Source organism: Dromiciops gliroides, chromosome 1, assembly GCF_019393635.1.
Source record: "Dromiciops gliroides isolate mDroGli1 chromosome 1, mDroGli1.pri, whole genome shotgun sequence".
NCBI lineage: Eukaryota > Metazoa > Chordata > Mammalia > Microbiotheria > Microbiotheriidae > Dromiciops > Dromiciops gliroides.
The window spans coordinates 10,948,619-10,959,756 of record NC_057861.1 but is presented as its reverse complement, the minus strand read 5'-3'; the positions used below and the strand labels follow the sequence as shown (position 1 = coordinate 10,959,756).

The following is an 11,138-nucleotide window of genomic DNA, read 5'->3' as shown; positions in this document are numbered from 1 at the left end:
GCTTCAGGTGGAAATGGCCACTTCTTTTACCTCAATAGTGCCTTAATTTTAATTTTAGTTCCTTGTTGATATTTGTGCTCTTTAAAAAAAAAAAAAAGTGAGTGCAGCTAGGTGGTGAAGTGGATAAAACACCGGCCCTGGATTCAGGAGGACCTGAGTTCAAATCCAACCTCAGACACTTGACACTTACTAGCTGTGTGACCCTGGGCAAGTCACTTAACCCTCATTACCCTGCAAAAACAAACAAACAAAAAGTGCCCATGAGACAGAGTACATTAAAGGTGATTTATTTTCCCCTTTGGTTAAAGGTTCCCTAAGGTTAGAAAGTGAATGTAACTTTTTTGTTGTTTAGTCATTTTTCAATTGTATCTGACTGAGTTGTGACCTATTTGGGGCTTTTCTTGGCAAAGATACTGGAGTGGTTTACTTTTTTTTTTTTTACATTTGAGGAAACAGGCAAACAGGGTGAAGTGACTTGCTCAGGGTTGCACAGCTATTAAGTGTCTGAGGCTGGATTTGAACTCAGATGAATCTTCTTGACTACAGAACTGGCACTGTACTGTGTCACCTCGCTGCCCCAGAATAGAACTTCTAACCCTAAAGTCTGATCTCTTGGAAAAGAAAAATGCAGTTTAGTGAAGAATGCTGTATTTACCCCTTCCTCTGAAAGCCATTTGAAATATTTATTCCTTTCTAGATCAGAGTTCTATCAGCTGGGAAGGACCTTCGAGGTCCCGGAGACCAACCTACTCCATTTTGAACACGTGAGGGAACCTCTGAGACACAGGAACATTTAAGTGACTTGCCCAGGGGTCACACTCTGCTCCACGCCTAGGCTAGGACTTGATTCTCGCTCTGCACCTGACAGGTGTCCTGTGTGCTCCAGTAATGGCACTGCCTTCTCATGCTCCTGATCTTTTAGCTCAGTGAAAAGCAGATTTAAATAAAAAATAACATATCCCCACAGGTGCCAGTCTTGAGAAAGGATCTGATACCTGTTGGTCAGAGTTGATGTTACTAAGGTAGAAATAGCAAGTAATGGAGTAGCCCTGGGGAGGCCACCTCTTCAGCTGACCCTCTCCTCAGTCTTCTTGACTGGATTTTCATCCAAAGCAATCATGGGATCCCCCTCAAGGCTCTCTCCTGCTCCCTTCACTATACTATGATGGTTGGTGATCTTGTCAGCTCCCGAGGATTCAATTAGGTTTAAGCAAATGATTCTCTTTATTTCACCCCAACCTCTCCCCAGACCTCTAGACTCCCTTGGCCTATTGTTGGACATCTTAAAACTCAACAGATTCTTCCCCACAAGCCCTCCTCTCCTCTGCCCAACTTCCCTGTTACTGTCACACCCAGGTCCACAGCTATGGTGTCACATCCTTGACTGTGCTTAAAACTGTCCCCACGGAGCCAATCTGTTGCCAAGTCCTGTCCTTTCTACTTGCACGTCTTTAATGTTTCTGTCTGTCCGCGCACATAGCTGCTACCCTTAGCACGGTGCCTGGCACGTAGGCTCTTTGATATAATGTCTATTGATTTGGCTTTTTGGTTGAGGCCCCTCATCACCCCTCTTGCCTTCTCATCGAGCATGGTATATGCCAGTCTTTCTGCATTACAGTCCATCCCCCACTCAGACGCCCATGTTGCCCTTACTCCCAAACTTAAATCCTAGTGGCTGCTCCCCATATAATTACCTCTGGGATCAGATAGGAAGCTCTGACAGATGCTGTTCCCCCTTGGTGTACTCTGATCCAGAACACTGTTCTCCTAAATCTGTGGCTTCCTCCCCCACCCCCCTTCTTGCCTCTGGGTCCCACCTTCTGCAAAAGGTTTTTCCTACTTTCACTCCTGCCTCCATTGCCCTGCATGTATTTTATATATGTGCGCACATAATTGTTTGAACAGCATCTCCCGCATTGGCATGTGAATGTCTTGTGTGTGTTTGCCTTTCTCTGTAACCCCAGTATTCACACACAGAACTGGGTTGACCTGTCCTGATCAAGGGATCATTCTTGCCCTAACTTAAAACTAAAAAGCAATTTTTCGCCCTTTAAAGAAGAGGCATTATATGAGAGAGAGAGAGAGAGAGTGTACGCGCACACGCGCGTGTGTAAGGAAGTCCTAATCACCCACCTTGTTGTCTTACATGGTAGAAGGACCTAGAGGCCTCCCTAGGAGCTTTCTTTTTCTTTTTTTGGTGAGGTAGTTGGGGTTAAGTGACTTGCCCAGGGTCACACAGCTAGTAAGTGTCAAGTGTCTGAGGCTAGATTTGAACTCAGGTCCTCCTGAATCCAGGGCCAGTGCTCTATCCACTGTGCCACCTAGCTGCCTGCCCTAGGAGCTTTCTATACCAGTGAATTCTTACCCAAAGCACAGTTTTCCTCCAAGTGTCAGACTATATGAAAAGATGAAGAGGAGCTGGGCCCGAGAGCCAGACTGCTAGGGAAGTATCAGACAGAGAGCTGCATTGCACATTTTAATTGCACAGATAATTTTAAATAATAAAATGGAGAAAGCACCTCCCCAAAGCCAAGCTCACATGAAAGAATTCATATTATCAAGCATTTACACAGTAAATTTCTATAACTTTACAAAAGATTTCTTCTAATGTTCACATTATCCGACTGTACGGAATGGAAAAGCAAACCCCTCCAACAGCTGTTTTCTCTTTTACAAGCAAACTAAAGGACTTTACTAAATAAAAAGGCAAACTGTAGCAAAACAGGAAGGGGAGAAAAACGTTAAGGAATCGGGTGGCGACTTCCTATCTCACTCAGGTGGTAGAATATGACCATGACAAGGTGAGCCCAACCTCACTGCAGGCTGCCAGAGTTGGCTAAGGAGGGAGGGGCTCTAGCAAAGCCTGGCCAATGGACCATAATGCTCTAGAGGTAACTCACTCTAGGAAACGGCCGCCTGCATCACCTTGGGGGCCACTGTTGCCTTTAGACTGGGTGTGCTATGATCATTTGGACACAAGTGAACAATACTATTTTAGACACTGATCAATTGAGGAAAGAGTTCATTGGCAAAAGTGTCCTCCCAAGAGTGGCTGGTGCCAAGGGGGGAGGACATCTCATTGAAAGGGGAAGGAGAACCCTCATACCCAGAGTCACTACAAGCATCCAGCAGGCAAGGAGAAGACTTGAGGCACTGGCTGGAGGAGAGTAGGTTCTCGATACCGAGCTCTGGGATGAAGTCATCCTCCAGGAGTTCTTCTTTCACAGACACAGTGAGCGGCTCAGGGGGATCTTGCTTCAAAGATGGGCTAAGGGGAGCTTCCTCAATTTTCACTACCACGCTGCCTTGACCATCTGTTTCCGAGGGAATCTCCAAGACGAGTGGCTTGGTATACACATGGTCAAACCGGATCAGTTCATTAATGGCTTCCAGCTTGGCTGGTGGGGGCCCCACCAAAGGAGAAGGGGAGGCTGGTAAGGAGTTGGGCTCTTCTGCACCCACCTCTTTGAACTCCTCCAGGCAGTATTCTGTGTTGACATATCTGAAGAACATGTCTGGGTCCAGGTTGTCCAGAATGCCCAACAAGATATCAGACTGGAAGAGACAAAATCGTTAATGGAACCTCCAGGGGACTGGCATTTCTGTGCCGTATAAACAACAAGGAGATTCAGAGCACCCTTCAGTGGCCCCAGGCCAGGAACTACGGAAAAAGGGAATGAAGCTGAAGAGCCTCCGCTCCCTGGGAGATTCATCCTGGATAGAAAACTTCCGGAAGAACTACCCCTTACATCCAATCACTGACGTCAGGGGATGGACCCAGGCGTCCAGACAGCTCTACCGCTACTCCCATTCTCTTTGAAACAGGAGTTTTCACTTGGCCACTGAGGTCGTGCATGTGTGTGAAGGGGACTCTTCTCTGGGTCACTTGGCGAGTGCTGGGGGACATCTCTGCCAGGGACGGGCTCGGCCCGACAGCTCTCGGACAGCGAGGAGGGATAAAGCCTTACCTCAGAGTCTGAAGAGTCAACACCGTCAGGATCCACAGGGACGTGCTCTGGAAGGGTGACAACTGGGCCTGCGCCTGCTGCAGAGGCGCACGTAGTCTGAATGCTGCGGACTCAGCAGACCCGGCCACCGACCGGACACCGTTCACCTGGGGGAGACGCGGGTAGAGAAGACCCCTCAGTGACTGGCAGCTGCAATCACGGCACATGAGAAGGGGTCCTGCCCCTCGTGTCCCCTTTCTTTACTGGGTAGGAGCCCAGTGTGCAGGGATGGCTCAGACCAGCTCCCTGGAGTAGGAGAAGGATTCTCTTCTCGTGGCCAAGGACACAGTGCCAGCCTGCACGTCCTTGGAATTCCGCTCAGTGGCCCTGAATTTAAACTTGCACCACCAAATTGCACACTGCTCTTAACCACCTATTATACCCAGACTGTCGTTACCTTGGACTCTGTCTCCTCCTCAATTACTAGGGCATCAATTCCCAAACGCTGTCTTAATTCTTGATTTTCAACCACAAGCCCGTGGGTTCTCTCACGCAAAAGCTGATTTTCAATCAGAAGTTTTTGGTTCTGGAAAAGAAATGATTTTATCTGATTCGAGACTGCTGAAGTATCTAAAACTCCATCCCAGACAAGGCTCCTGGGGAACTTTTATCCTTAATTCTTGAGCTTTCAAGAAAATCAATGCACAAATAATTAAAATTTTGAGTAATGGTTTGCAGGAACATTTTTTAAAAGTCCATTCTTCCTAAAAGCCCTCAGTAGCCACTGACTAAAAGAGAAGGGCTCCCAATAGGTGCTCTCAAGAGAAAAATTCCAAGTTTGAAGGCTCCTAGACCTAATTCTACGCACTGCCTGTTCATAAGTGACAGACACACTTTGGTTTTTAGAGGGACTGCCTCATATGTGGCATAGTCACAGAGCAAAGAAAACAGAGGCCCTGAACTTTAGCACGTGTATTGTTAGGGAAAGCCGGCATGGGAAAAATTCAGATACATCCCAGATACAGGGCCTTTACGTATAGGGAAAGGGGAGGCTGGGAGTCACTTTTAAGGCTGGATCCCACCCAAAGATGGAGAAATGAAACATTCCAAGCAGACTCGGTCCTTGAAGCTGCTGCACTTCACTGCCCTCCCAACCAGGTGTTTCAGTTCAGGACTTGCTCCGTGACTCAAAGAGAAGGCATGTGTCACATGAGTCACCCACAGGGACTGTCCCATCCCTAAGTCTCACCTGCCTACTTTGCCCAGAGAGGATGGTTAGCTATCATTTGGTAGCTGGGGAGATTTGGTTTGCACAAAGGAATGTTCGGGTGGGCCAACCCTGAGGCTGGCAAGCTCTTTAACAAAGAGGGCAGAGGTTTGGTTTAGCTTTTACTAGTATCCAACTAAAGCATTTCCTGTCATCAGCATCAAACATATGTCCCCTAGTCACAGTAGCTGTCAAACGGGTGCTGATAAGACAAAAACATTTCAGAGCCCATGGGCACGAGTGGAGACCAACTAACTTAAACCAGCAGAGTGTGCGTGTAGTGTGTGTGTGTGTGTGTGTGTGTGTGTGTGTGTGTGTGTGTGTGAGAGAGAGACAGACAGACAGACAGACAGACAGACTGACCAAGAGACCCCAAGACCACATGGGAGCTACAACCAAGGCTGGTCTCCCCATGACGCTTCAGTCTCACCTCTTCTTCCAAGTCTACAACTTGTTGCTCCAGTTCACTCATTCGGGCCTTCTTCCTGTCTCGAGCTGTTTGTGCTGCTACTCTGTTTTTCAATTTCCTGGGAATGAAAAAATGTGTCTTTAATGCCCAGAGATCTTTGCACTGTCACGGCTCTGAGGTACAAAGTTATCATACCAGGGTTTCAAATATAGCTTCTACTTCTTAGAAATGCCTTTTGCCATTATGTAGTCAGTGTGTGTCTGACATTGTCCTTTTTTAGAGCAGATCTCCAGAAAGACAAGACCCTGTGGTACTTGCTGAGGCAGGGCTGCTGGTAAGCCAACAGACAGGAAAGTATTCAAAGATGATTTCAGTCAGTCCCCAAAGTTGAAGAAAGCACTACAGTCCTATGTCAATTCAAATGAATTCGTTAGCCTCTGCTCACTAATCCAGCCAAAGAGCCACTTACGTTATACTGTCAGCTTATTCAACGAAGTTCCCCCTATGTTGCATCATTCAGAGTCCAAGGACTCTCAGTGGACACACAAGGACTGTTTCTTGCATCAGAAAAAAAAATGTCTTCCTCATTCAGGATTTCATGATCCCCCCATTGTGAGACACAGTAACCGAACACTCACAATTCACTTATATAAATGGCTTATCCAAGAAAAAAATGAGAAACAGCCCAACAACCGGGGCATTGCTCAGGAAACTAAAAGTCTATTAACACAATGCAATTACTCCATCTCAAGAATTCCAACTGTGTCAATGTGGTAATGCTTAAGTGAATTAAATGGAAATTTGGGAGCGTGAAATCAAGGCACAGATGAATTAGAACCACGGTTAAAATGCACATATGTGCAAATTAAAGATCAAAAGAACATTGAGAGGGGGGAAAGGTAGTGTTTTATTGTGCATCTGGACGGGAGTGGAGGGAATCAGGGAAAGTTGCTTAGGTTACCAAGCCATTCCTGGCTTGTGTGCAAGGCTCTTTACAGCCCCCTGCCCCCTCCCAACCCTAAGTCTGGGCGTGGGCAGCCGGCCTGCCCAGATGTTGAGCTGTCCAGGGGTCAGGGGCTGAATTTAGCTAAATCTAAATCCTCAGCTGATTCGCTTCCCCAGGCTTGCGTTTGTCACGGGGGAGGCCTCCCACGGGCCCTCACCCCCTCCCCCTCCTGTGCCCCAGCACAGTCTGCAAGAGGCCTGACTGAGGACACTGAGGCTCAGAGAGGTGCCTGCCAGCTGGCTTCCCAAGGAGCCCTCCCGGGCCGGGGCTGTCTCTCCACTAATCATGCTAATAATAGCCGCCCTCGCGGACCGAGCACCCGAAGGCTGCAGATCAATGAAATACGCCTTTGGGGTCATCTATGGCGAGGGAGGAGGGAGGCTCGCTCCTGGGGAGGGGAATCCGAGGGGGCTTCCCGGGGGCGGCGGCACTTGCCCAGCTGGGGGCTGGCACGCACAAGGTGGGCGCTGTGGGACGGGGACTGAGGACGTGGCCGGGCTGGGGGAGGGGGCACGCCTTCCGCCTTCCTCCCTCTCCCTCCTCCTCCTCCTGCTCCCCTCAGCCCCTCCTCCTGCCCCCGGCTCCTCCTCCCTCCGCGCCGGGCGCCACGCAGGCACGGCCTCGGGCTCACCTGCGCAGCGCCTTCTCCTCCGGGCTCAGGTGCGTGAGGCGCTGCCGCTTGCGGGCCGGGCTCTGGCTGGGGCCCGGGCCCGGGCCGGGGGCCCCGCTCGTCGCCTCCGGGCTCGGGGGCAGCACGAGCGGCAGGGCGCGGCCGGGCGCGGAGGCGGCGCCGGGCCCGGGGGGCTTCCCGGACGACAGGAGCAGCACCTTGGGCGCGGCCGGAGCCGGGGCCGGGGTCTGGGCCACCACCACCATGACCGGGAGAGCGCTGCGCGCGCGCCTGTGTGGCCGAGTACGGACGGACGGAGGGAGCCTCAGGGACGGACGCCTCCTGCTCGGACCCGGCCCCGAACCTGCCCTGCCCCTTGCCCTGCCCCGTCGTCGCCGCCGCCGCCGCCGCCGCCGCTCCGACTGACTGGCCTGCCGCGCCCGCCGGCCAGTATAACCGTCGTGTCCGCCGCCCATTGGCCCGAGGAGAATGACGCACGGCGCAGCGCGCCGCCGATTGGCTCCTCTCGGCTCGGGGGCGGGAGGAAGGGGAGGGAGGCGGGGGCGAGCGCTGTCAACTGTAGGAGAACCTGGCGGCCGCGCGCACGAGGAGGGCGGGGGAGGAGGGGGACTCTACCACGTGACAGCCTCTAGAGAGAAGGGAATGGGAATGTCAGAGCCGAGAAGGGCTTAGGACACTACGTCAGGCTGCAAGTAACCTTAGAAGTTCAGCTTCTTCATTTTACAAGTAGGGAGACCGAGGCCCTAGGAGACCAAGCCTATTTTAGAGAGCAGCAAACAAGACCCAAGAGATCGCTAGAGATAATAGGAGACCTTAGGGATCATTTAGCCTAACCCCTTTCGAGTTACAGATCGGGAAACTGAGGCCCAGAGAAGTCGTCAATCACAGGATTCAGAGCTGGACGGGACCTGCGAGAGCTCCATCCTGAGCCTCTCCCTTTGCACGAGGAGGTCCAATAGCTGGAAATCCATGTGAGCAGAATGCTCCGGGTGCATCATCTCCTTTGATCCTCACAAACAACTCGCTCAACTCTTCTTAACCCTTTTTTAGGGTTTTCTTGGCAAAGATACTGGAGTGATTTGTCATTTCCTTCTCCAGCTCCTGTTACAAATGAGGAAACTGAGGCAGGGTGAAGTGATTTGCCCCAGGTCACACGCTAGCAACCCTATGAGATGCAAACTTACAGGTTCTATTGCCGATCAGAAAGCTGGGGCTCAGAGAGTCAGTCAGTTGATAAAACAGACCAGAGAGAGGCTAGGTGCTTTGCCCAAGGTCACATAGCTGGTAAGACTAGATTCAGGCCAAGGTGAATCAATCAAACATTTATTACACACCTACTCCTGATCCTAAATCCATCTTCCTTTGCATCTTGTTTTCATTTTTAAAATATAAAATGTCTTTGGTCTTCAGTTTGCTCATCTGTCAAATGAGGACTAAATGATTGGACTAAATGAGGTCTTAAAGTTCCCTGTCTCTAAATCCTTCTGGATGGAGAATTACCAGTTCTCAGAGGTAGCAGGGGCCTCAGAATCCATCTGGTCTAACACATGAATGAATTATAATCCTCCCCAAAAAATGTTCATCCTGATAGTGCTTGAAGACCTCCTGTGATGGGGACCTCCTCAGGAGGATTTCCAGACAGGAGGGTCATAGAATAGGAACACATGGTGACATTGCTACCTGCATCAGCAGAGGTCATGGAAATTAGTCACTCAGGTCCTTTTATCTTTACATTTTCTGTTCTTTTCACTCACTTAATCAAACAGGAACCACTTGCAAGTAACAGAGATCATAATTACTTTCATTTTTTTCTAGTGATTTAAGCTTTTCTAATACTTTTGCTCCCAGCAATGCTGTGAGATGAGCACGGACTTTTAAAGCTGAGGATTGTTAGACTTGGAATCCAGAAGAACCGAGTCTAAATCCTTTGCCTAATCCTTGGTATCTCTCAATCTCAGTTTCCTCATCTGTAAAATGGGGATAATGACAGCATTTACCTCATAGGGTTGTTGTGAGGGTCACATAAAATACAATACTCTATATAAAGTGTTTTGCAAACCTTAAAATGTTATACAAAAACTAGTCATATAAATTTATTTAACAGCTATGGATTAACTGTTCAGGAAAGCTGAGTGACTTGCATTTGAGAGATGACCACTGGACAGCCAATGGGTGCCATTGATATGCATGCAAAGTCAGGCATTCTAGAGGAAGGCTTCTGACACACAGTGTTTCCCCTGTGGAGGATTGAAGGGAAGACACAGATGGGAGATGTGGAGGGTTGGCTTTGTTGGAAGGAGGAAGACCCCTGAGACATAGTAGGTCCTCCTCAAGGAAGATCAAAGGAAAGACACAGATGGTCAGGAGTAAACCCAGAGAGGGAGGCATAGTTGGGTGGGAAGAGCACAGATCCATCACACTTTGTACCTGTGGGACCCTGGACACACCACCTCACCTGCCTTAGCCTGGGGTTTGCTACAGCCTCTAATCTCCTGGATGTTTAAAGGGTCAGTGCCTCATTTTCCTATCTGCATTCGTTCTCCACCTCCCTCCCCAACTCGATAATGTCTGTCTTTCCCCAGTTAGCTCCCTCACCACCCTCTGAGTGGAACAGGTTTTCCATGTGTTTGGAACAGCTCTTAGGGCTACAGGTGCAACTGTACCCAGCTTCCAGAAAGAGAGAACGAGGCTCCCAAACACAATGGCATTTTAGACATTCCCTTTGTCTGGAAGGGTTAAAAGCCCAAGGAACCCAAAGCCAACAGAATGCTATAGTGACAGAGGAGGAGGGAATGGGCACTGAGGCCACTTGGGTTCCAGGTTCCCTCCCCTTTGACCTGAAAATTGCTGAACTTCATTTTTTTTCTCTAGGAGAGTGGCACAGAAGGGGGTCATGGGAGATGGGTTGGGTGTGCCTAGCTGTCAGTATTCCCTCTTCTTCCTAAGCATCAGGATGGACATGGGGCATGGAAGAGGGTATTCCTGGAGGTGTCTTTAGGTGGGTTTGGGGGGAAGGGACAAGGATTGAGGTGACAATTCAGAACAAGACAGGCTGAAGTCAACAGCAACTCCCTGTACCTTTGGACAAGGCAAGTGCAGTGGGTGTCCATTGCACCCTCAGGCATCAGCACTTGACTCCTCTCTCCTTCCATGGCACTGCACTCCCCCAGGCCTGAAAAATGGTTTGGTACAGGAATAAATCTTTCTAGATTCCCTCCCCACCCCCACCCCCCCACCCCCGCCAAAAAAAAAAAAAAGGCGGCTTTGGACTGGATGGTTTCTGGGGGCTGGACAATGTAGCACAGGGTAGAGACAAGCCAATGCTTAATTTGGACAGGACCTCCTGCCAGTTCTTTGGTGCTTTTCATCCAGGCACATGATGCTCTTATGGGCTGAAGACTGGTCAGTCATCCGTGATGGCATCTCCGTACGGTGAGGATCCAGGATCCGGGGGTAGTGCCAGGCCAGGAGCCAGCTGGTGAGAACCTGCTCATTCCTCCTGACTTGCAAATGCTAAGAATCTTAAGCTGTTCTTCCCATGGCCACCTGAACAGCAAAGTAAGGGCTTAACAAGTGTTTTTTTTTAAGGGGGGCAGCGAGGGGGCGCAGTGGATAAAGCACAGGCCCTGGATTCAGAAGGACCTGAGTTCAAATCTGGCCTCAGACACTTGACACTTACTAGCTGTGTGACCCTGGACAAGTCACTTCACCCTCATCGTCCTGGGGGGGGGGGGGAAAGAAGTGCTTTTTGACCTCCCCAGTATCTCCATCTTCAGCTCTGTCACAGAGGGCATCCAGAGGAAACTCTGGGGGCTCTGCCAGAGGAGGGAATGTCTTTGGATGGTGATATCCTACCAAGCATAGAGTTTGGGGGCAGC

The 11,138-nt window shown here is 49.9% G+C and overlaps 1 protein-coding gene across 1 annotated transcript; it reads right to left on the bottom strand.

The window, feature by feature from the left end:
- Nucleotides 1-2,463: 2,463 nt before the first annotated feature.
- Nucleotides 2,464-7,668, bottom strand: XBP1 (X-box binding protein 1). Its single transcript, XM_043986280.1, is given in 6 exon segments — nucleotides 2,464-3,555; nucleotides 3,969-4,076; nucleotides 4,079-4,114; nucleotides 4,405-4,533; nucleotides 5,645-5,741; nucleotides 7,261-7,668. Coding segments are annotated over 6 exon segments (1,176 nt in total). The 5' UTR covers nucleotides 7,506-7,668; the 3' UTR covers nucleotides 2,464-2,994.
- Between the last annotated feature and the right edge of the window lie 3,470 nt (nucleotides 7,669-11,138).